Source organism: Nyctibius grandis, chromosome 2 (genome assembly GCF_013368605.1).
Source record: "Nyctibius grandis isolate bNycGra1 chromosome 2, bNycGra1.pri, whole genome shotgun sequence".
NCBI lineage: Eukaryota > Metazoa > Chordata > Aves > Nyctibiiformes > Nyctibiidae > Nyctibius > Nyctibius grandis.
Window position 1 is genome coordinate 107,049,985 of NC_090659.1, and position 26,146 is coordinate 107,076,130.

The 26,146-nt window shown below is 39.9% G+C and overlaps 1 protein-coding gene across 3 annotated transcripts in view; it reads left to right on the forward strand.

Annotated features, from left to right (window-relative positions):
* Positions 1-26,146, forward strand: part of XPO4 (exportin 4) — an 88,074-nt gene that overhangs the window by 16,699 nt on the left and 45,229 nt on the right. For 2 of the 3 annotated variants that reach the window (XM_068421872.1, XM_068421876.1), the window contains exons 2-5: positions 8,511-8,616; positions 12,405-12,546; positions 12,808-12,946; positions 25,794-25,910. In XM_068421872.1, coding sequence (XP_068277973.1) covers positions 8,511-8,616; positions 12,405-12,546; positions 12,808-12,946; positions 25,794-25,910 — 504 coding nt within the window. The remainder of the gene's footprint in view (positions 1-8,510; positions 8,617-12,404; positions 12,547-12,807; positions 12,947-25,793; positions 25,911-26,146) is intronic. The other variant, XM_068421887.1, reaches the window with a different exon arrangement.

A 26,146-nucleotide genomic window follows, 5' to 3' on the forward strand; every position in this document is an offset into this window, starting at 1 on the left:
TCACCTGTATAGCAGAACTGTGCTGGGGAGTAATTCTCTTAAGGTATTTTTTGTTACTTAAGATACAGAAATCTGTTTTTAGGGGGTTTTGAGTATCTTAGTAGAAGAGCGCAGTAAGTTAAAATGTCATGACTTCTGATTATTTAGGTATGTTGCAGCTATAACAATTGCTTACATGGATAGAACAATATATTTAGCTGTCCTAAATCCAGTATGTGCACTAGTTAAAAATTACTGCTTGCCCTTGTGTTTCATTATGTTTTTTCTTTTTTTTTTCCCCTCTTTCTCCTTCTATTTTTGCCCATACTCCTCAGCTATGTTATCACTATCGCATGGTGTTCCCCTGCACATGCTTCTCGGTTTCACTCATGATCTTCCCCATTTGCATATGCCTCACTGTTACTTGGCTTCCCTGCCTGCTGGGACATGTTGGCGAGCCATCTGGGCTCCCTTTATTCCTCGCTTCTCTGAGCATGTCTTGCCTGATGGTGGCTGTCAGCAAGGTCCAGACCCAGTGGTGCCATTGCCGTCTGTGGTGGCTTTTGCTTATCCTTGTATATTGATAGAGATTCAGTTTCTTATTCTTGTCTCTGTTAGGCTTCCAGGCTCTCTGCAGCACATAGTCTAGACACCATTCTGAAGAACAGCTAATGTGTTTAATTGGTTTTTCATAAGCCGATAACCACAGACCAGAGGTCAGGAACAGTTTTATTTTACCTCTTGACTGCAGGGAAGGCAAGATTCCCCTACGTATGTGGGGAAGCTCAGTTTAGAGAGTTTGTGGCGAATTTTATGAAGTCACACTTCAGTAGAAATCACAGATTTTTATTTCTACCCTTGTCAAGTTTGTAATGTGCTTTACTTGCAGACATAAACATTGCCTTTGGCAAGAAAGTTCCTTCTTGGCTTTAGTTGTAGCAGATACAAGCAATTTGATCTTTTTTTTTTTTTAAACCCAAGAAAATTCTCTTAGTAGGCATGTTTGCCTTTCCATAATCCTACTAGTGTTTAGGCTGTACTGTTCATTGGGGACCTTTTCTGTAGGTGGGAATACTGTGGGTGTCAGCTTAAAACACTGTAGTGCACTCTCTCTGTGTTCTCTTTAAGCAGGAAAGTCTGGAGGAGTGTGTGACTGTTCTTTGTGACATGATAATTTGCAGATTTCCCTCAGTGTAATTGTAGAAAAACTCTGAATTCAGTTGTGTTCCGTGCTGTCTTGCCATAGCAAAAGCCTGTGAAAAATCTAGCAAAATTTTCTGTCTGCAAGGAATGAATACTGTTCATCCCATCCTTAATTATGCTTATACAAGGTCATGGGCAGGATTTTTCTTAGCAAAAGTATGATGCAGAGATAACAGTGCAAACTGGTTAACTAAATCATACTTAAATAAAAAAACTATTCTGTTGTTGATTTTAATAATAATATTGTCACTTGAATGTTAGAAGTTGTTAACTTTAGGATGCTGTCACTGTCCACAAGTGACTGATAAGTAATATTCTCTGGCATCTAAAATCATTAAGAAAATAATGTCACTTCTAGCATATGATCAAAAAATTTTGTATGTCTATGATAATCAACATGAAACTGTCTGAACAGAATCACTTTGGGGGGGATTTAATACTTTTTTTTTTTAAAAGCAAAAAGTGTTTTCAGAAATAAGGGGAAGGAGCTAAAAAAAGCAGACACCACTTCAAATGTGGGTGTGATGTTACTTCTTCAGCCTGTTACTGGCAAATACATGGTGACTTCAGCTTTAGTCTTATGAAGAGGGCATCTGATACTTGCAACCCATTTGCTACCTTTCTCATGTCTCTGTACCTTCATTGCTTGGCATTCTCCATCATGACAAGTCGTAATTTATATATATATTTTTTTTAAAGGTATGTTACTGAGGTAGGAAATGCTTGTACTAAGCATGTGGTTCTGAATACATATGTGTAGCTTCAGGTCCTCTAACTGCATCTAAATATTTCTTCTATTTAAAACAAAACAAACCCTCCCAGGTCCCTTATTTTTACCCCTTATTTTTTCCACGGTACTTTTACCAGATGTTTCCTAGGCATAGAATCATCTGGTTTTGGTTGGAAGGGACCTTTGAAGATCATCTAGTTCCTACCCCCCTGCCACAGGCAGGGACACCTTCCACTAGACCAGGTTGCTCAAAGCCCCATCCAACCTGGCCTTGAACACTGCCAGGGAGGGGGCAGCCACAGCTTCTCTGGGCAACCTGTGCCAGTGTCTCAAGTCAAGTGTATATTTTCCAAATGACAGCTGGTCTAACCCTTTGTCGTATCTAGTTCTCTTCTGTTCCGAATGTCATTATGAATTAATATTTTAAATTATTTTTAATATCTGTTTGTGTTAATCAGTTTCTGCCTAGGTAATGTATGCCAAATTTTTAGCCTTTTTAATAATTTCCAGTTGTGCTGTCCTTTCTTGCAGCATCAGTGAATAATATATCATATAAATTGATGGTACACATCACGGGAGGAGCAGAGAAAAAGATGATCAAAGTTAGAAATGAGAAATCTGTGTTATATAAGGAAGAAACAAAGATGGGTTATTTTGGAGAGGAAAAAAGTAAGTGGCAATATAGAAACCTATGGAACTAAATGGTGGTGCTTTTTCAGGTGCTCTTCTTTGTCTTCCCATAGTACAGAAGGATGGTTGCGGGCAGTGAGAATGGGAAAGCTGGTTAAAAACCTACCAGTACTCTCCTGGCTGTGGAGGACCTTGTGTGGTTTGGAGGGTTTGGTGTTGTTAATTTGGTGCATTTGTGACTTCTGCATCTTTCAGATCGGTGGATTGCTTATACTGAGGTTGCTAAAGGTAGACAGTTGTTATGAACAATGTTGGGGCACCCACTGTTTTGTTAGCAGGGAGAAGGGCACTGGAGCTTCATCTGTGATATGGTTTCTCGTAACATCCTTGGGGGAGGATTTAAAGGGAGTGTGCCGACCTCAAACTCATTGAGGAGAAGCTTGTATTTCTGATGGAAAGCTGAATCCAGTTTTGTTTTTATCAGGTTCCACACTGGAAAGAAAAAGTAATTGCATGGAAGTTATATTTAGGTGGGTTTTTGTAAAGTATCTGGTCTAATAGTCAAGGAAGGCAAAACCTGATTTGGGATTAGTTTTACACGACAGTTCCCATCCTTCCAAAATAATTGTCTCATTGCTGTAACTCCCATTTAAGCTGAGATAGGTTATCTCCTGAGAGTGGGCTGATTTTACTGGGTTTTTTTAAATATACAAAAAGTGAAAAATCGGTGATATGTGAGTCTGTGAAAGGAAACTATTAACAATCTAATCAAGGATATAAAACCCTAATCTATCTCTCTTCCTACCATTGAAGATCACTGCCCAACTTTTGAAAGGCTTGCCTGCGTCTGAGGTGCAGACTGAGGGACTTGGCTCTTGGCAGAACTGATCTTTATGTGCAGAAGGAGCTGTAGTCATTCCCTGTCCATTCAGTCTTCATAAAGAAAGTTGCAGCATGCTTACACTACACCAGAAAAATGTGTTTGTACCTATGGTTTGGACAGCTTTTCTGTTTGGCTGCTCTGTGCCAACATGTTCCTTCAAACTGCATCTGTCTGCCTGTATCCCAAAAGATTGGAAAGGTGCTGACTGCTGAGGGCTCAGTCCTGTATTTATCATAATATAGAGAACCTCAGTCTCCATTTCTTCTTTTTCTTTTTTTTCCCCAGTCCTCTTTTTTGACTGTGAGGTATTAAAGGTGTTTCCGACTTTTGACTTCACAGACTATTTTATCCTTAAGTTAGTGTTTCTGCTCTTTTCGAAAAGATTTTTCTCCACTGACTCGTTTACTGTTGATGGCTTGAGGAGAATCATCACAATTATTTGTGTTCTTCTAAGAAGAGTGAGAAGGGAAGCAAAGACCTTGGCTTTCCCATGCTTTTTCCTTGAGCAGAAAAACCACAGTAAAGGTTTTTCACAACCACACAGAGAAAGCATGTGATTTCTGTAAGCATGTGCAGGATTGAAATCTAACATATACTTATTGGCTTTGTTGGAATTTTGTTATCAAATACCCTACCTTAATTTCTCTCTCTCTGTGCTTGTTTTGTTTTGTTCAGACTAGTGATAGCAGGACATAATGAAGTAGAGCAAACTATGTTTCTTTTTTTTTTATAAACTGGTTGACATGAAAGGGAAGGAATTATATTACTTTATTAGAAGTTGTCCAGGCTTTCAGATAAGTTTAGTGGTCCTGAAAGTATTGGCACTAGTCTGCCAGAGTCTTGTCTTTTTTCAGTTTCTCTTTCCCTTATGTGAACAATCACGATTTGAGTCAGTAGTAGTGTTGGATCTGATCAGTAGACGGTGCTGTTGCTGTTCTGTATCCACACAGCCTTGGTAGCTGAAAGGATGTAATTTTATTTATAATACTATGTTATATATGAACACTAGTCTTTATGGGGCAGTATCTTGCTATGCTAAAACCAGAAGGGTGATCCTTGTCCTGGAGAACTTTTTGTAGGTAACTTGTAAGACAAAAGAGAGAGCAGATGGGTGTTAGTGGTAACATCAGGCAGTACAGAAAGGAAAGCGGTGTAGCTGGCAATAGTTTCAACATGCCAAAAGAGTCTGATCATTACCACACTGGTTTTTAGTTGCCTGTAAGCTGGATAGTAGAGAAGAGATTGAAGGAGATGATTAGAAAGAAAAAAATGACCATGTAGGTATTTTGGGGGGACCTTCCAAGCGCGATGGGTGCTTGTGGTACGTTTCTAACCCTGTTGTGCCGAGTGGATGCTAGGCACCAGCTTCCAGGGCTGTCGGGCTTACCTGAGCCAGTGTTCTTGTAATGTGAAATTCGTACACAGAATATGTATATGCTGGACTTTCCTTTAATGCCCTAAATCAGCTGGACTTTACTTTCAGTGTACAGAGACCCAGTGTTTGAATGCAGTGAAGGCAGCAGACTGCGAGCTTTATGCTCCCTCTCGTGGCTTATATAGGGCAGTGTAAAGCGTACCTGTTACACTTGTCTGTTGTGGACAGTTTTGAGAGTCTTAAGTGCATAATGTATTATTAAATTATTGTAATTTAAAAAATTAATACAGGAATATGATGTGCCATATGCCTTTTCAAGGTACTAAAGGCCTTCTATAATCAGACTTCAGAGAAGTAGAGGAGTTAAAATCATGTAAAGTTAGAGGTCTCTTTTCTATGTATTGTAAGCATAAGGGGGTATTTCCCATAAAACTTTAATTCTGTCTTTTTTTAATGGTGCCATAATTTGCTGCTGATATTCCTGAAAGTGCCCTTAAGTATTACAGAACACTGAAAATAGGTATGATCTCTATACAACAAACTCAAATATGCTTTGTTAATTGCAAAATTAATTCAAGATGAGGTAGCCCCGATTTGCTGCTTTTCTCTTCTTGCTCTAAGAATGTGAATATAAATGACTCCAGACTTGCAAAATGTTATGCTTTGTCATACCCAAAGGATTCCTTCTAACTCGGCTGTAATTAGTGAGGCTTCATGAGACTGCAGAGCTGTGAGCTGCAAGGTCAGTACTGCTGAAAGGGCAACGTCACTCCACTCCTTTTCTCCCCATCATTGCACTGGCTCTAGCACTTGTCTGACTTCTTGATGCTTATTAAAGTAATGAAAGTGTTCATTCCCATTGGCTCCCCCCACCTTTTTTTTGCTAGTTGATAGAGTGGATAGTGCAAGGAGGTGACAAGACCATGCAGGTGACAGCAAGAAAGGAGTGGGACCTCTCCTTTTGGTAGCAGAGAGTTATTAAAATAAGTCGCCTGTCTCAAGAAATTTGATTCTTAGTTCTCACGGAACTTCATTGACCTGTGTGTTCCTTGAGACTTCAGAGTATTCCCATGGCATTGCACAGCAACAGAGGCTGTAGATTAAATGCACTTTAAATGATAATTGTGCTGAAAAAACCAGCCTGTGTCACCAGCCATTATGTCCTGTGCTGTGCTGGCACAGGCTTCTGTGCTGGCTTATGATGAACCAGGCTGGGAGACTGATCCAGATGAAAACAACCTGCCTTTTGTGGGATGGTTTTCGGTGATGACTTCCCCAATCTGAGTGTTTGCAGAAATGCTTGCCCATACAATGAGAAAAAAGTGGGGACTGCTTTTTTGTTTGGTTGTTGGGTTTATTTGCAATAGCACTGACTGAAGTGCATGTCACGCTGTGGCTGTATAGGTCATTCCTGTGTTTTTGATAACCTGCTCCAAATACTCTTCTGGCATTCAGTACAGCTGGCTCTGTTGCAGTGAAGGTATCACACAGAATCACAGAAGGTAGCTAGAGTCCACACAGAGAAGTACTGTCCTCCAGCCTGCAGAAAGCATGAGTGGTTGGGAACAGCTCCTGCTGATGGCTGGCTGCATGCAGGAGAGTTGAGGTTTTATCACAGAAGCATCACGTGCCCCAATTCAGTGAGACTGCTTCTTTACAAGTTTAAATTTGCTTAAAAAGTTATTAAAAGTTTGGGTTTCTGCGTTGGGTTGGAGTTTGCTGAAGCTCAATCTCCTGGAAGGATTTGAATACTGCCGTGGAGCTTACTTCTGTGTCAGTTGTTCAGCAGTGTGTAATGCTCCAAATATCCAAAAGCTTTTCTGTGGGCACATCTATGTGCAGCCTGCTGACTTAGACCCTGAGATGCTGTTCTGAGCACGTGGAAGACAGACTTAAACTGAAGGCACGCTGCCGTCTACGTGGGTGCTCAACCTAACGCGTGCTGCCTCCTGCCCAGAAGGGCATATGGACACACGCTGTGATTTGTCCTCAGAGCTGGTGAGGTTGAGCTGTCCTCTATACATTCAAGTCACTGTCCAGGGAGGTCCTGCCCGAACTGGCTGTAGCAAAGCAGATTTGTGAAGGGACAGAGCATTTATTCTGCATCCACAAGGCTTTTTGGCAGCTACCTTCGTACACTTCTTTTTTTTGCTCCCTTCCCAAGGCTTTCATAATATCTGCACGAGAAGAGTTGTGAGAGTTAGAAATTTGCTGTGTAAGGAGCACTGCTGTTTATTGGGACCCCCTTGATCCCAGGATCAGCAGCCTGCTTCCCTTGGCTTCATGTAGTCAGATTACTGAGGAAATGATTGAGGAGCAGCAGCTTTAATCTGTGGTGGTGTTAGCTTGTATTTGAATCTTCTGTTGCCTTTGTTTTGTCAAGGATGAATGAATTCAATCAGATTTTATATATTTTATTTACTGGAATATATTTTTCTTAAGTTAAATACCTTGGTCTTTATGCTAAGGTCTTTGTGCTTTTATTCCCAAAGCAGCAGGTATAAATCAAAACCAAAAGGTACATGGCACACACTTTCTTTCAGATTGCCGGGGACAGGACTCGAATTTGGAGTTTGGAAATTCAGCTGAAGTTCAATAACCTCCTCTGTCACCTTGGCCCGGCTCCGTAGTTTGTATGCAATCTTTCTACGCGTGCACGTTCCTTTCCCAAGGGTGCATCTGTTCAGCTTAGACTGCCTTGTGGTATCAGTCCCCTGTAAGAGTATTTCGTGCTGTGTGCTTGTTTAGATAAATCCCAAATAGCAGAAACTGGAGAATATTAATGGCAGAAGCAGAGGGCAGCGTGGTGTTGTGAGCTGATGTTGTCTGCAGGGTTGTTTTTGCCTCATGGGGCAGCGAGGGGGATCTCAGGGTTGCCCAATGAGGTGAGGCTGCAATGCAGGCGGTTAGCTCTCATCTGTGCTCCGTAGGCCAATATCCCACCTCGCAATGGTCCAGGTTACCACATAGTTTCATGCCTTACCTATAGTTGATTTTCAGGTAGAAGCCAGTGTGGAGCTGGCTTTCAGCAGTGGTGGAGCAGCAGGTGCTACCTGAGCCATTAAGGTGCCCACAATGTAAGGGGCTGGGTATATAAGGGGCTGGGTGTAGGCAGCTGGGGAACCACTGTAGCCATCCCCAAACAAGCTGACCCCTCTCTCAAATTCAAGCCCTCACTCAGTCTTTAAGATGTCAACTTTAACGTGAAACACTAGAGGGTGGTATGTTACTGCTGATACTTTATTTTGGAACATATGCATAGTCAGGATTTTTTAATCCCTTGGATTTATTATACAATTCAATCTTTTAAAACAAATGTAGAACTAAAGAAAAAATAGTGCTTTGTTTCTGTGACTGTGAGTGTTTCTGGCAGTGTTTAGTGGTGTGCAATGATACTTTCGGTTTGAGCAGAAAAAAGATCGGGTTGAATTTAGATCTGACTTTTTCTTCAGAAGTGTCATTAGGAACACAATACTTAGAATTATTCACTTGCTGCCTGATGTCTCAATATTCACTTATGTGCACACGATATAAACTACACAGTGGTATATAAGAGGAGGCCATGACTGAAAAAGAACAGGCAGTTTTACCAAGAGGTACTTGGTTTTGATGTTTAACAAGATAAATAAGTTCATGATATTGCTCATGTATTTTTACAACTTGGAACGGTTTTTAGTACTTGGATAACTTTTTTTTTCCTTTTCTTTCAGGCACCACCTTCCATGGTCAATAATGAACAACGCCAACATGCCGAGCACATATTCTTATCATTTAGAAAATCAAAATCACCATTTGCTGTTTGCAAACACATTTTGGGTAAGTTTTTAATAAAGGAAGTTAAGCCTGTACCTGTTTTTATAACTGGAACTGTGCTGTTCTTCTGCAGCTTGGAATACAAACATTAGTTTTGATTTTGATGAGGGGTAGTTTTTGGTGGAGGGTGAAGCCCGTTTCTACCCTTTGGTTTTGTTTTTGGCAGCTTTAAAGCTTAAGGTGCAACTTCATGTAGCTAAGTTCCTAAACTGATTTAAAAGATTGAAGTTTCCTCTGCTACATGATTATTGTAATACTGTCTAATCTGTGGAGCTTGTAGAACTGCCAGTAGTGTGATTGCCTGGTGCTTCCCATTAAATCAATCAGCAATACAATTTTATATAGCTTTGCTAGATTTTGCATTGATGCTGAACTTTTCCATGGTGAGAGTTTTTCAGGTTGAATATCTTAGTAAGTTGCTGTTAACAGCCCAACTGTTGTGTAAAAAAAAAAAAAAAAAAAAGAAGTTAGAAAAGTTTCTGTCCACCTGGTAGAAGCAAGAGAGTATTGATTCAAAGTTTTGTGGGATTATATCTGTGGAGAAAGGCAAGAGATTGGTAGGTATTGTCTTTTCTCAGAAATTTATTGGGTTTTAATGGAAATGATGTACATGTGATTGTGTTACAAGTCTTTAAAAACAAATCTGTTTTTACAGGCGCTATAGAGAGTTATTAGAGTTTGGCAGCTAAATAATCTGAAAATTGCAGGAGCAGTAAGCATGTAAGATTCCTGCTCAGCACCACTGTACTGACCAGATGGGAGTGTTGGAGGCAGGTGAGGGTAGTTTCAGCGAAAGCTGACTCTGAAACCCGGTGAGGAAAACCTGGAAATTTGTGGAAAAGAACATATGCCAAAAACCCAAAAAGCAACTTTTCTTTCAAAGAATTTGCCAGAATAAACAGAGAAATATTAGAATTATGTTTAAAATATTATTTTCATACTTCATTCATTCCACAGTATTTTTTTAAGCGTTATTTCTAAATTTACTGGATTAGAGAAGTACAGTTCATTAATATTGTGATGTCAATATTGCAGGCCTACTACTGTGTCGTTAAATTATACTGTGATGTACAGAGCAGGGTGTCGTTCCTTTCCTACACCCACTTTCCAACCAAAATATTTTTCTACAAATGAGTTTCTTCTGGATTTAGTATATTATATTAGTACTTCATCTGGCCCTGAAGACTGTAACCACACTTTTTGCTTTATGGGTCAGCAAAACTGATGCTTTTTATTTTGACATTGTTTTTTTGAGATTTTAAGTGGGCAAAAGAACATACTTAATTAACTTTGTTTGCAGAACATTTTGATCTCTCGTAAGTGATGTATTTGTCACTGCTCAGAAGTAAATAATGGAAATTTATGTAATACCTACTATATGTGCTAAGGGATACATCACTGCATCTTAAAGAAGGGAATACAATTTAGCATTAATAATTCGATATCACTGCAGACATAATTATTTTTTCCTTCTGAAATGTGGCTAGTTGGAAGGAATGTGATCCTGATTTTAACACCTTTTGGATGTCTAGAAATATTACATCCTTAAACTGCTCATGTGCTATCACCATTGAGAAACCAGCATGTTTCCACATGGGTTGGGTTTTTCCTGGCAGTGGCTTTTCCAGTAGGCAGTTGTGATGCTGAGACCTGGAACTGAGGGATTTCTCCCAAAACATTGTGCTTCTTGAGTAAGTGTTTGTACAGTCTGGACAGAAAGAACAGCTGGTTTAACACTTGGGAGGTGAGAAGGGAGAGGTAGAGATTATGAAATCAGGAACTGAGGAGGGAAACAAGCTGTTCTTAATGAAGAATAAAAGTGTACTGAAGGGATATGTGCAGGTAAGGATGGGCAGGAACCAGAGGATCAGAGTAGATAGGTTTAAAAAGAAACAGAAAAAAATGGTCAAGACAGGAATTGGAAGAGAGATGGAGAGAGATAACAAGGATGTTGATGGCATTCATGGAAAGAAAAGTGTATGAGTGATACAGGGAGAGGAACAGATATGATGAGCATAAGGAAAAGGGGAACAGCCAATACCATACAGTTTCTTTAGAAACCTGGAGTTGAACCCAGGAATCATGAGGCTTTATGTTCTTCTGCTGTAAGCTTATAGCTCTTAAAATGTACTAGCAGAACTTGTCCTGTCTTTCTGTAGTAACTTCATGTAGAGGATAATGGTGCTCTGACTAGTTATAAGCTTACAGCGAGTGCTGGACGTCTGTGCTGTTAATGATTGCACTTGTGCATCTGCTGTACTTGATGCAAAGGAGAAATTCCATCCTCTTTTTTTTAATAGCATTCTCTTTTTGTGTGAGCTTTGTACAGTTTGAAAAGCCAAAGACCCAGAAGTTAGAAAATGCCAGAATTAAAGTTCCCATGCAGGAATAATTTGGTTTATTTTTATGTGTGTATTAAACATACACATTAATCTTTTAAGTGGTTACTTAGTTTTCCAAATTAAGCTAAGCAGATTTAAAGGTGGTTTATTTTGATTTAAGCATGTTTACCTGTGTATGGTTTAGATTTGGAGCCTGATTAAAATTTTTAGCAGATTTTTTTAATTAAAGATTTTTAAAAAGCCTACTTAATTTTTTAATTAAAGAATTAAAAAAAATTTTAAAAGCCTCCTTAAAAAAATTTTAGCAAATTAGCTGGTATCTTGGATATAGAACTTGCATATAAAGGAAATGTATATTACAAACTTGTGTGTGTATGGTCAGGGGAAGAAGGTTTGTTTTGTAGTCATTTAAAGCCCATCATCTCGTGACTGAAGCTTTCTCAAACAAAACCAGGTTTTCTAGTCCTGGCAGGTCGCTCACCATAGCTCAAACTCCACTTCTTGTTTGGGAATTTTATTTCACCATTTCATATTTTATGCTTTTGTCAGCTGTGGCTATACCTTTTCTAAATGTTCCTTCTGTGTTTTCTACAGAGCTCAGAATGTTTTGAAACTGGCTACTAAGATAATACCTGTTATTTCTAAGTTAAAATTTTTAAAAGCAAAGAGACAACAACAACAAAATTCTCTGTAGCTGTCTATTGTCATATAAATTAAATTCAATTTCTGGGATTTCTCTTTAAATTATACTGTGTAGTCATCCAAACTGTCACCTTTTTCTAGTTTCTTTAGCACATCTATATACAAAGCAATTAGATATTCAGATAATAAGGGCTAATGATTCCTACACTTTGGTAGGAAGTTGTGTTTTGATTACCTGAAGATAAATATGGAAGCTTGAACATAATGTAGAAAACCTTAAATACACCAGTCTGTAAAACTTTTGCTTTGATAGTTAAACACAAATGTTATCTTTAGATGTAAGTGGACTTGATTCTGTTTACCATCCATAAAATAAATGTAGTTTTATGCACTGCTGGTTCCAAAGACAAGCACCTGAATGGTAGAGGAATCTTCAGTTCTGGCATGCCGGTCAAATTATTGCTATCATAAAGTATTGGGACTAAATCTGTCTTTTTTTTGGTTGTTGTTCCACAGTTGTATTAGCATTCTTATTCCTGATCTTTGCCCCAGTCTCCTCCCGCAGCCAACTTTTCTTCCTCTGAGTCTCTGACTCAAATAATATTGGACAATTTGATAATCGGGTTGTTGATTTATTCCCCCCCGGTTTTGAGGTGTAAATTCTTTTTCTGATTTCATAGCAATAAAATTCCATTTAATAATAACTTAAATAATAGTAAATTACATTATTTTTTTTCTTAGAAATACATAGGAGATAAATACATGTATGCCTTCTGATACTCTAATTGTCTTTGTTTTTCCCCACAGAAACTAGTAAAGTGGACTATGTCCTTTTTCAAGCTGCTACGGCAATAATGGAGGCAGTTGTAAGAGAATGGATTCTCTTGGAAAAAACTAGCATTGAATCACTGCGAACATTCCTTCTAACCTATGTCTTACAAAGGCCTAAGTAAGTATAAAAAAAACCCCTCTGAACATGTAGGAGTCTGCATAAAGTCTGGGTGATCCTTTTGTTTCCGAGGGTAGTGGTAGAAGGCCATTTCAACAATAATTTATCTTCCATTCTTAACACTTAGTTGACTTCTGTGGAGCTGTCAGCTTTCCCTTATGAATTCACACACAAAGTTTGAAAAAGAAATAAGTTAAAAATTTTATTGAGCATTGATGTTCAAAATTATTTGCAAATGTATTTTTGCCATATTGTTTACAGCCTTCAAAAGTACGTTCGGGAGCAGATTCTATTAGCGGTAGCGGTGATAGTGAAACGGGGATCATTAGACAAATCAATCGACTGCAAAAGCATTTTTCATGAAGTCAGCCAGCTGATCAGCAGCGGTAACCCCACTGTAGTAAGTATTTTATCTTTTTCTTAAAATTTAAGCAATCTGTATCAGCAGCGTAAGTTACCTACTTAGTGACTATAAAATCTTCTGTACTTCTCTTATCTAGAAATTAAAATTAGTAGTTAAGTTGATAGCCATTTAAGCAATCATTTACCGAGTCTGAGATTTTTGAATAAGAATGTTTTGGGACTAGTAATAATATGTGTGGTTCTTCGGTACACCATATTTTTCAGGAAATAGGTTTCTCTGAATAGCCACTTTAAGTGCCACGGGGTTGTTTTTTTTATTTCTCTGAGTTTGTTTAATGAAACAGCATGATCTAAAATGGATTTTCCATTAGCTGGCAGGTTCTCTAAACACCCTGTTCCCCTTCCATCTGTGCAGTGCTGCACCCTCCTGTGACTCAGCTGTCGGAATAGGCTACCCAGCAAGAGGCATAGGCTTCTGCTGTTCTCTGGGAGACGGGTAGGTGGAGAGAAAGGGGTGCGAGTAAGTAAAACGTGGAATGGAAATACAAAACTTACTCTAGATTTAATGTCATACTCCTAGGGGTGTTACCTTCCATACTGAGCTCAAAGTGGAAACAAGGTGTCCAATATCTATCTATGCATTTAGTGAAATTCCGTTTGCTATGCCAGGAGATAAGTTTAGAATAGGTCATAATAGAGGCATGTAACTAGAGATTAAAGAGAGGTGATTTTTCTCCTACCAAATGCAAACTGAAGATTATGTGGATTCCATGCTGTAAGTTTTAACTGAAGCTTTTCTCTAACAAAACAAACCTTGAGGGAACTGACTGGTAACACTGAGCGTTTAGAGCAGCAGTTGTGCTAGATGTGAGCAACAAGTGTTTAACTCTGAAAATTTAATCAAAGTGTACTAGAAGTAATGCAGCTCATGTCATGGTCCTAAAAATAGTGTATCACCTCCGAGCACAAATGATATCCCTCCAGGGTATGGAAATTTCAGTTACACTTCTAAACCTTAATTTCACTGTTATTTAGCTTAAGAAGAACATTTCAGCCTTTTTGGTTGTGCGTAATTTGGATAGAAATGGGTATTTGTTAGGAGAATGATGCTGAGTTCATGCTTTTTTTCCAGGTAACATAGCCGTGTTATTAAAGTGGAGTTACAACTGAGGTTTCAAGTTTTATGCATGCTGGTGTGAATGCGTATGTAGTTTATATGATCTTTCCATAAAGATACAAAAGTGGATGTCTCTGAACTAACTCTTGCACAGTCCAACTTCTACAGTTATATTCTGTGCATGCAGTAATACACAGACATCCTACACTGACCACAGCATACAGCACGCTAAGACTGCCTGCTCTAAGTATATCATCCCGGGCTTGCTGCAGAACAGAGCGTGTTGCAGAGGAGCTCTGGCTGGGGAAAGGGGCAATATTTCACTCTCCTCTTCTCCAAGTTGCACTCGCTGCCACTGTACAGAGACCAAGTTTGGCTCAGCTTTTCATTTCCCTTTGTCCACATCCCTTCACAAGTATTACTTTCTCCATAGTTTTTCCGAAGTATTTGTGCTGAAGTTTTAAGAATGGTATTGAAAATGTCTTGAGTATATAATGATGTTTTCTATTCTGGTGTGCTGATATGACTTACTAGCAAAAAATGACACGTGATGCTGCTGGAACAACTTTTCTGTAAGGAGCAGTATATGTTTCTTAGTCTTTGGCAAGCTGGTTATGAACACATGCTCCCCATGTATGTGTGAGGTTTTATATTATAAAATAGTTCTCATTCATAAAAATGTTCCTGTAATCTTCTGAGACTTTGCTGCAAGAGAAACTCTGGTACTGGCACAGCTTCACGTGACCTAGGACTCGGCATACACAGTAATAAGCAGCAGTAAAATTGTGTATTAGCACAGTACCTGCCACAGCTGAGCTCTGAGTAGGTTCAAGGCATGCCTCTTGTATAAATATATAATAACTTTGAAAGGTTGTATGAAATAATTCATACAATGAATTATCTACCTCTTTTCAAATATGGGTGGATGTTGTTACTTCTGTGTCTGTAGTGTTTGGCCATGCCCATCAGGCCATGTGGAACCATGGTGGCGCAGCTGCCTCACTGTTGTGTGAAGTCTCAGCGGAGGGTGCTTCAGGGTATGGTATGAAGCTAAGGGAGTGGTCCTGGTTTCAAGATCCAAGATGCACAGTCAGGACAGTGCCATGCAGTGTCACAGGTGCTTCTGCACTTCACTGGGGATGTGTTTATATAGTTATTTATAAAAACAGACCTCCATCCAAGTCAGGGAGGAGGCTAGGATATGGGTGTTGGGAGAGATCAGCAGATGTTTTCCAGCCCTCTGCGTCTTCCTGACTTCTTCCACTTTTTTAACATGTCTTTCCTGTGATATGATATGTGCTTTTGCCTCCAGCCTTGTACACTCCCATTTCAGAAGTCTGTCATACCTTTGTGATTCCCAATTCTCTATTTGGTTCCTTTCTTGTGTCCTTCCCAGACTTCTGCTTCATGTTTCTTCTGAACTACTGCCCACTCACTTGTGTCCTCCTACCTGAGGTTCACTCCGGCAGCTGAGAAATAACACACGGAGCCAGCAGCAAGTCACTTCATATTTAAAAGTGTTTAAAGCTCTCAAACGTGGCTCTTAGCTGTTGATAACTGCTTTCTACAGCAGATTGTAATTGAGAGAAAGTCCTTTCGTAAAATGCGAAGTGGTCTCTTGCCTGCTTCCTGCTTGCTTTCTCCTCTCGGCTGGCTCTGAAGCTTCCTCGCCCTTCTTTATCTTACAAGAATAAAGTAGGTACTTAATCTTTTTCATTCCCCGCAACCCTTCACCCAGTTTCTGCCAGACATCTGTACTAGTTTTGTGTTTGTTAGCCACTCCTGCTCCATGGAATCTTTGGGACTTTGCAGTAACATGTCAGGGTCAAGTCCTGAAGGTGGATGTAATAAGGACAGCAGTGAATGTAGTAGGTACTGTCTTTTACATGTGTCCTTTTGCAGGATTTGGCATGCTTAATACATTACTTCTCGAGTATTAGTTACATCCATTTCTAAAGATAGTTTTATTTTGAGGATGCAACTTGAAGGTATGTTGAGTAATGTGGCAAACTGACATGGGAGCAAGACTGATGGATGAACTGTTGAGAATGAAAAACAAAAAGGAGTTTGGAAGGAAGGAGAGGAATAGTGATGAGAGGAAGGAAGTGGGCAGGAGATGGAAAAGATCTCTTAATAGTGGAGTGTGGTGTACATGTTAAGGAAATAACAGGGCCCTAAGGAGAGGTAATACTACAGGGATAGGAAGGATGCATGGTTAGAGCCAGGGTTTGAACCTGGAGTGTTGACTGCTGCTGCTGCTTCTCTGCAGTATTGACCTTTATGGATCTCGTGGAAGAAACCTCTGTCTGAGAAGGGAAAGCAGACTACAGAGGTCTGGCTGCCTATTAATTTATAAATGAGTTTAGGTAGTAATCCTCTGGGAGGACAAGGATTAGCTTAGGAGTTCCTGGTTTTTTTTTTTTTTATCCTGGCTCCTCCTGTAACATAGATACAAGACATCCTCCTGCTCATGAAGGAGAGTCTGTAATCTCCCTCCAGTAGCAATTTCAGGATCTCTTAAAAATCTTCACCTCTGGGGGACAGAGCTTCTGGCAGTAGACACAGTATCATGGGCCAATCTTAAAATGCTAAATACATGTTTTCTATCACTGATTTCAAGGTTTTGTAGAATCGTGTGGGCCAAGTTCTTCTCAACTATAAATGCCTTCAATTTCTTGGCCTTTTCTTTTTGTGTTAGGATATTCTGCTTTTGCATAGCTGAAGGATTTTGTCTGTCCTTCATGCCTGCCAGAAGGACAGGAATCCTGGCAGCTAAGGTGACTGATTCCCAGGAAGAGGAACTGGTCTGCATGTGAACACAATCAGATGGACTTCGTTTAAAACTGGACTAGGATATGGGTCATACCTGGATTTATTCCAGAATATGGGTACGCAGATGCAGAGGGGGTCCAACTGCTGTAGATCTGACACAGGTCTGGGAAGCAACAGAAACTGTGTTTAAGATCTACAGTGCATGTAGTAGAATGTATTCTAATATAAAGCTCCATACCTGAAGCCTAAATTTTACTGTGTGTGCAAGAAGACTTGTCAAGACTTACCGGAGGAGCTCTGGGATCCTTCTCTTAAAAATCTGTAAATTTCTTAGTCTGTTTCCCAGTGTTCATGGTTGGGCTAGAGAGGAGATTCAGATGCTTCAGGTTACCTAAAACTGCTCAGGAATGTGCTGTGGATGGATCTCCTGTGAACAGTGGGAAATATTAATAAGCAGAACTCTAGGCATTCATCTTCATTGAAATTAATCTACCCATAATAATGGCTGCATAGATAAGTAGTTACATTTATTTAGCATTTATGGTTCTTATTTCTGTTTTTTAAGAAGGATTTTACTTCTGGATCCCTGTCTAGCTGTTGCTGTCATGTGGTAGGGTAGGAGTTGGAGAGGCTTTCATGACTTTTATATTTTGACAAAAATGTATACCCCTCTACCCTCAGCTGTATCTTCTGGTCTAATAAAATTATTACTTTGTCCTATGAACCTTATTGCACTTGAGACATGTTGAGTATAAAAAAACAGATGGTGCACCAGGATATTTAAGCTGTTTCCTTCACGCTGACAAGTGCTCTATAAAGGCCTAAGTTAGTGTGGTAAAGATAGGTTTTGGAATTTTAGGGTTCCAGAAACTACTCCAAATATGAGGTTAAAACTCAGTAATAGAAATGTAAGAGAACTTTAAAGCATAAGTATTTTTTTAGTAGTTGTATTAACCACAGTGCCTTTTAAAGTTTTCAGATTTTTCTTTTGAAAGAAAGCCTACTCTACCAGAGGTGCAGTAGACCAACACTCCATCTTAGTTGCTTAATAACTTTAATATTAGAAATTGATAGCTCCCAGTATTGTCATTTACAATAGAGCTACAGTTTCAAAGACTGGGCTGGGAAGTGAGGAGACATGATCCAGAGGACAGATGTGTGCCCCCTCAATTCTGCCATCTCATGAGATGTGCACATGTAGAGGCCCTCACCTGTAGACCTCAGAGACTCACTGGGAAAAAGGAACGATGCCTTTCCATGTGTTATACCTATAATTCTTTTATTACTGTGGTGACACACAAATAAACAGGCTTGAGGGGAAAAGCTGCTTTAAGAAGTTTATTGACCCTAGCTGCTCAGTCTTTAGTCCCGCTTCCTCTCAGAGGTATTGCCCTTCTGAATATATATGTTCAGTAGTAAACCGTATCTGTGTGGGAGTCTGCTTCAAAACAACCAGCCTCTTCCTTTCTAACCCTTTTTTTTAAGATCTCTTTTTTCTTCTTTAGCAGATCTGCTTTGGAGCACATCCATGTCATGTAGATCATTTGGCATATCTGGCAGTATGACAGGCAGAGGCAGGCAAGAAGGACCAGGAAAAGTGGGGGGAGAAGGGACCCCCTGCCCACCAAAGAGCACTTGCCAGGATGATGTATATTTAAAGCTGGGTGATACTGATGGCGAGCTGCATGGCTAGTCTTACTATTCATTATTTTGAATTTAATTAAAAGTCTTGGATTTGTTCATGCAACTACTGTAGGAGTGAAGATTCAACTGGTGCCTTTCAGACAAGAACCTGGAGAAGGATATGTTACCTCTAGATAAATGGTTTTCAGGCGTCCAGTTTTTTTTTGCTGAGGTTACTTTTTTTTATCTCCTCCTGATTTCTGCTTCACAACTTCGCCTGTCCCCAGAGAAACAAAGAAAAGCATGTTTTGCACCCTAAGCTCGAGTAAACTCTGCCTGGACCTCTTCTGCTATTAGTAGAGGCTGCTACTTCCCTTTTCTCTTTGGCCAAAGCCTGCATGCTTCACATGCCACAAGATCATCTTCCTGTGGCCCCTAGTGATTCGCAGAGGAATTGGTTTTCTCTTTCTCAACTCAACCTTGGTGATTTCCCTTGCTTGGTTTGCCCCCAAGGAAGGGAAGCAGGGTCTCACCCCTTGTGCCGCTCTAGGTGTGGTGTGTTAACCTGGTGCTGCTCGTCTGTCTTTGCACGGTGGCAGAGGGGGAATGGGAGGAAAGGGATGCAATGCCCAGCCAGTCCCTTACTGCTGACAGCACAGAACTGCAGCTGTGGGTCCTATTCCTATCATCCTGTCCCTGCTCTACAGCTTTTTTCCACCAGTTGGCTCATTTTGGAAGGAACAAACAGATAAAATCACAGAATCACAGAATGTTAGGGATTGGAAGGGACCTCGAAAGATCATCTAGTCCAATCCCCCTGCCGGAGCAGGATTACCTAGACCATATCACACAGGAACGCGTCCAGGCGGGTTTTGAATGTCTCCAGAGAAGGAGACTCCACAACCTCTCTGGACAGCCTGTTCCAGTGCTCAGTCACCCTCACCGTAAAGAAGTTTTTCCTCATATTTATGTGGAACCTCCTGTGTTCCAGCTTGCACCCATTGCCCCTTGTCCTGTCAAGGGATGTCACTGAGAAGAGCCTGGCTCCATCCTCATGACACTTGCCCTTTCCATATTTATAAACATTAATGAGGTCACCCCTCAGTCTCCTCTTCTCCAAGCTAAAGAGACCCAGCTCCCTCAGCCTCTCCTCATAAGGGAGATGTTCCACTCCCTTAATCATCTTCGTGGCTCTGCACTGGACTCTCTCTAGCAGTTCCCTGTCCTTCTTGAACTGAGGGGCCCAGAACTGGACACAATATTCCAGATGTGGCCTCACCAGGGCAGAGTAGAGGGGGAGTCGAACCTCTCTTGACCTGCTAACCACACCCCTTCTAATACACCCCAGGATGCCATTGGCCTTCTTGGCCACAAGGGCACACTGCTGGCTCGTGGTCATCCTGCTGTCCACTAGGACCCCCAGGTCCCTTTCCCCTACGCTGGTCTCCAACAGGTCTGCCCCCAACTTGTACTGGTACATGGGGTTGTTCTTGCCCAGATGCAGGACTCTACACTTGCCCTTGTTATATTTCATTAAATTTCTCCCCGCCCAACTCTCCAGCCTGTCCAGGTCTCTCTGAATGGCTGCGCAGCCTTCTGGTGTGTCAGCCACTCCTCCCAGTTTTGTGTCATCAGCGAACTTGCTGACAGTGCACTCTATTCCCTCATCCAAGTCATTAATGAATATATTGAATAGTACTGGTCCCAGTACCGACCCTTGAGGGACTCCGCTAGACACAGGCCTCCAACTGGACTCTGTCCCATTGACCACCACTCTCTGGCTTCTTTCCTTCAGCCAGTTCACAATCCACCTCACTACCCGATCATCCAGACCACACTTCCTCAGTTTAGCTGCGAGGATGCTGTGGGAGACTGTGTCAAACGCTTTACTGAAATTGAGATAGACCACATCCACAGCTTTACCATCATCTATCCACCAGTGGGTTCTTCCTGGTGCTTGCTTATGTTTCTTCAGAATGTATTCTAGTTTTCTTTGGTTGGGAACTACTACTTCAGCTCCTGGGTTCCCCCCCTTAGCAATACTCAGAAGTTGAAAAGCTGAAGTGGCCCCAGTTACTCTTTGTAAATAATGGTATTTCTTTTGGTCCTGGGGCCATCCTGTTAACCTTTCCATTTGAGTTGCAGCTTACATTCTGGAGATCTAGATACTCTGAAAATGTTAGCAAATACAGCTGTGCTTATTCAAGGAAGTTAGGGAAGAAGTATATTACCGTCTTTATAAAGGAAGCCTTCCTTTAAAAAATTTATTTGTTAAAATTGCTTTTGACACATTTTCACTGCAGAATTTTATCACCTAGGAGCAGCACAGCAAACTCTACCTCTGATAGATTTACTCTTTGATTCTTCCTGCTCTTGTGCAAGTTAAAATGAGCTGGTTTAGGGATATTATTAGGTGCTTCTTGTGGCTCCCCTGTGGTTTCAGTTACAGAGTTTACATTATACAGATGGAGACAAGAAGTCCTCTAAATGCATATTCAGGCTGGCAACGATCTAACATAACAGGGTAGATGTTATGATTTGCTCTGTTCAGGTGAGACCTTTATTCTTTTAAATATACTTACTCATTTTTCTGTAGGTATAAATGACACTTGCAGAAGGTGGGAGGAGATTGCTTGATAGTTTAGGTTTTGTAGTAAAATTAATGATTTAATCAAGCCTCTAACAACTTAGCTGTCTCTCTGCTCCGAGTTTCAGAACATAGGAAACATTTTTGATGTTGTAGTTCATTCTGCTTTGTCTGTTGGCTTTTCTGCCTTGGAGCTGGTGTACCACATGTCCATTTTTTTCCTAAGCTGTATTTGAACTCTTCTTCCTTTCAGATGCTTTGTAACCTAACTACCCTCAAATGAAGCAGTTCACTTATTCCATGAGCAGTCCAGGCACAAGTGTGAAATCCCTTCAAACATTATGGCTTTAACTTTTGTTATAGGCACATTCCATTTGAAGGAATAAATTGCATTTACCTTCTGCATCTGAGTTTTATGAATTATATATAAATGTTGTTTACTGTTAAAATGGTGCATGATCTTTCTGTAGTGTCTGTGGGTTTTTTTTTCAGAGTAATTTAAAAAGAAAACCGCTAAAACGATGTTACTACTGGGTGTCTGATTGCCAAGTTAATCTCTTATCACAAGTCCCATTGATCTTCTGTTTGAGCAGCTGAGAGTCTATTTTATGTGTAGCGATCTTTCATAAAGTTTATTCCTGGTAATAAAGCTAACTGGGGTGAGTGCCAAGCTATTCTCAGAGGCAGTCTGCTCTCAACAAGAGAAGTATTTTATTTTGTTAGATGGGGTTATTGTTTGGGTATGTACTTGTGGCAGAACTAGTGAAATTGCTAGCGAGTGAGTCAAACTGGGTTCAGAGGTGTACTCTTACTGGTATGAAGTTAATGGCATTACTGTGCAATAGCCATTCAGATCTGACTTTTAATATGATGCCCAGAATCACGTGCATTTTCTACTTATTACTGTATGGTGTTATTAAGTTGGATTGTTAATCCCTCCTGTGGCATGTCAAAAAACTTTAAAAAAGCCACGCTACAAAACAACAAAAAAGCCCTCCACCCTAGAATTTTACATATATTAAGTGCATTCAATTTTATTATGTGTAAGAGGAAGTAATTGTGTTTCACAGAGCACAACTGTATTGGTTTATCTGAAATTATGTTGTTTTTCAGATTTTTGAAATCTTTCTTCTAATAGCCTGCATTTGTGTTGAGGTACTTAAAGTGTCTTCATACCAAACATACATGTAAATTAAAAAAAAAAGTATTTAAAAATATTACTAGTTAACTTTCAGTAGTTACTTCTCATAAAGTAAAATTTCACTTTTAGTAAAGTTTACTTAAGCTTTATTGCAGAGTTTCTGAAGTATTACTGTGTATTCAGAAGAGTTCGATAGGTGGCAGGGCACATGTTATTTTATGCTAATTATTTTGTTAATATTCCTATGAAAATGGCAACCTTACTGCTATGCAGAACAATCTATATAAATTCCTGTAGTCTTACGGCAGTTTTGGGAAGCGGTGGTGGTTTTGTGTGGAGCTCTATGCAAATGCTTGACATTGCAAGGCAGGTTACAGGTCTTGATCTGTTCCTCTGCTCTTGTCTGTGAGATAAACTCCTGGGGGTTGGCACCTACCTTCTAGGAAACCCATCTCAAGCAATCTCCTCTCAGCCTGTTGCTGCAGTAAATTTTAAATTACTGGCCATTATCTTATGTTTGGTCTTCTCCTGCTTTGGTGACCTGGATGTATGGGTGTACTTACAGTTCCTCATGGATGCAAGGGGTAAGCGCAGATGCAGAGAGTGACAGGAGGGCATGGACGTGCCTGTAGTGCACACAGTGCCCTTGGGATGGTGAGGGAATGGGGCAGGATTTGCACCCCAGGTATGGAAAAACCAAGGTGAAGGAGTTGGCAGGCTGCTGGGAATTCAGTGGGAGGGAGGAGAGCGGAGGGGTGCAGCGTGCCCTGGTGTTCACTGTGGGCTAGGCTGCTGGAGGGAATAGAGTGTGTAAATCTCTAGTAATGTCACGCTTCTCCTTTCATGCTCAAAGCAGGTACTGGTGTCAGAACTACCTGAAATAGCTCTTTCTGAATTTCGGGGGGCAGGTCACTGCTCAAGCTGCTTTGTCAGGCTCTTAGCAGATTCAGTTAGCCTAGCTGCATCCATTGCTCTTTACATCTTTAATGAGATTTCTGTACCATCAATCATAGAATTTAATCTTCCTTTTAAATTTCTCCTTGAAATCAGGAGAAAAGCACACAAAAAAATCTGGAACACAACTTTTCTCATGCAATAGCACATTACTATCCGAACAGAAAGGATAAATACCATATAAGCAAGCTGGAGAAAATGGAAGGAGAAAGTGTCAGTTATTTCAGCTAATATTAACTATTTGTAATCATGGTGGGAACAAACTTTCTTTTCCTATTGCTCCTTACCGGTTGTTCGAACTTACTGATTTATTTTCCAGTAACTGGCAACCGACTGCAAGTGATGGGTAGTCTGCATCACCGCCCTGCTTGTCCTGTGGTGGTCTGGGTGGTGGCTTGGTGTGCAGATCTTTGCATGATGATTTAGCTAAAGCTTAACTTTAGCCAGCTTAGCTTTAGCCAGGCTGTTGTATTATTGTAGTCATTAATACCACATGGTAATCGTGGTATGTTGTAGAGCATCGACCTGTACAGATTTGTAATTGTAACTAATGATATCCTTACATCATGGCTTCTCCAAGCTGAAAAGTATCAGTAGTTCAAGCATAAAAGAAAAGCCTAAAATTTAAAGTACTTAACCTTGTGAGACTTCTGCATCTCCTGGCACGTAATGAAACTGGGTAGTGTTCTCTGCCAACTTTGCTTTATTCCTTTAAAAACATGTATTCTTCTCTAAAGCATTGTTCTACAGCCAAACTTTGGGTTTTTTTTTTAGTTTGTTTTTTTTTTTTTCCCCCCAGATTAATTCTTTTCATATAGAACTCTTAATGTTGGATTTAAAACTCAGTGTTAGCCTACACTATTTTTTTTATATTGTATCAAATCTAGATTTCCTCTAAAAAAAAAAAAAGTATTTATTGTGTAAATAGCTTACACAGAAATTTGGAAAGAAAATACTGAAATGTTTGAGCTAACTAGAAATATTTCTAAGTCCAGCATAGAACTGACAAAATAGCACTTTTGCTGGAGTAGTTCAAAGTGCGATGCTCGTTTTCACTGGCTAAACGTTGCTTTTATCATACGTGACATGCAACAGAGGTGACTGTGTGTGAGAGACAGTCCATTTGAAATAAATAGTTATTTCTTTAAAATGGGAAAGCTTAGATTTAGCAACTGAGCAGCAATATGCTGGTCTATTGTACAGCTTTATTATACAGTAGAAGAGAAAACCCATGTATTATCATGAAGCCACTATGATCTGTCTGGGACTTATTTAGCAAGTAAGAATGTTAATTTAGTGTATACCGGCTAAGATAACTAGTTGTCTGGGGGGTCAAGGTACTGACTTCAGAGGCATTTCTGAACAAAGATGTTGCAGTTGGTGCGTGGATGGCACTGGTCTCAGCTGTTGTATGAGCTTGCATAAATAGTATCATCTCCACTTTAATCTTTCGGGTGTTCAGAGGTAGTGTGCATATTTCTGTTTAACCCCTGGACACTTGCTGGCATGCATGACCCTTTAACAATTCCTATCCCTCTGTCCATCCCTGGCACCTTGGCTCCAAACAGTCTGGGAGGATAGCCAGTAATTTTGAAGTTTTTTGTTAAGAACGTCTCTTTAACAAAAAATGTTTTCATTTCATCAGTACACTGTTTCTGTTGTGCTTGTTACAGTAGTGTGTGGCACACTTCTGAAGTACTTCTTGCATCTCCACTGTACAATATTTACTCCCCTTTGTGTGTAACGATCAGTTAAAAAAAAAATATTAAAACTGGTGATAATGGTTACTGGACTTTGGCATCAGGAAAAAAAAGCTTTTTTTTTATTTCAAAAAACAGCAACAAAAGCTGGAGCAGTGTGTTTCTTAAAGGAAAGTTGGCTTTTAAGTTGTGTTTTAGGATAAGCATTTAATTTACCTTAAATTTTGAGAATGAAAAAGATATTTAAACCTTTAGTCTTCATTGATCTGTTTCTCCAAAATTAATGTGCCTTTTTCTCACCAATTTTTATATCGCTTCAGAAACATCATTCTAATAGAATAGTTTTAGAGGTTCATTCTGAGGCTTGTGGATGTTGTGCTTTGGAGGGAAGTATCCAAAAGCTTTCAAGTGTCAGAGCTTTCAGCTTATTCCTCTCCTTTTTTCTTGATGGGGGGAGAGGGCAAAGGTGTAGTAGATGGTGTGTTGCAGGTGCTGGTTTTGACTAGCCTTTATCACTTTTGGTGGTATATATTTAAGCATGATCAAATACCAACACGGTAAGTGTAGCAAATGTAAAGAAGGGCCAAAAAAAACTTCAGAGTGACCTGAACTATTAGATCAATAGAAATAAGTGGAAACTGAATCTTCCACAAAACTAATACCTGTAGAGCCCCGTGCACAGGGAGAAAAAATAAGCAGCAAGGCTGGGAAATGGATTGCCATAAGCTTGTTTCTGTTTTGTAGTGATGATCGTACAGACGCTAGCTTTTATGTTGCTCAAATACTTGAATTTCTTCTGTAGGGATGGAGCCTGGATGATTCCAGAGATGATTCACCCAAAGATCTATACTCTTGAAAGTTTGAGTTGTTCTATTTTGTGTTAGAAGACTGCAATAGTAGTCATAGAAATATGCTGAAATGGACAATGTAGGTGGTATTACGTTACTGAACATCTTTTAGTTATATTATTCCCCCTCATTTTTTTTATAGCAAACTTTGGCCTGTTCCATTTTAACGGCGTTGTTGAGCGAGTTCTCAAGTTCAAGTAAAACCAGCAACATTGGACTAAGCATGGAGTTCCATGGTAACTGTAAACGTATCTTTCAGGTAAACTAGTTCTGCATCAATGTATGCTACCTGTCTTTCTAAAATTGAAACACTGAGAAGCAGAAGTACTTTCTTGTGCCAGGTGCATTCAGTTACAGTGTGTGCCTAACAACATTTAATAGGACAAATATTATATTATGAATGCAGATATTGGCTACTTCAGGAAAGCTGATAACGTATTTTTTAAAAACTTGTATCAAAAAGGTGCTATCCCTTTTAGCCCATTTTATGAATGC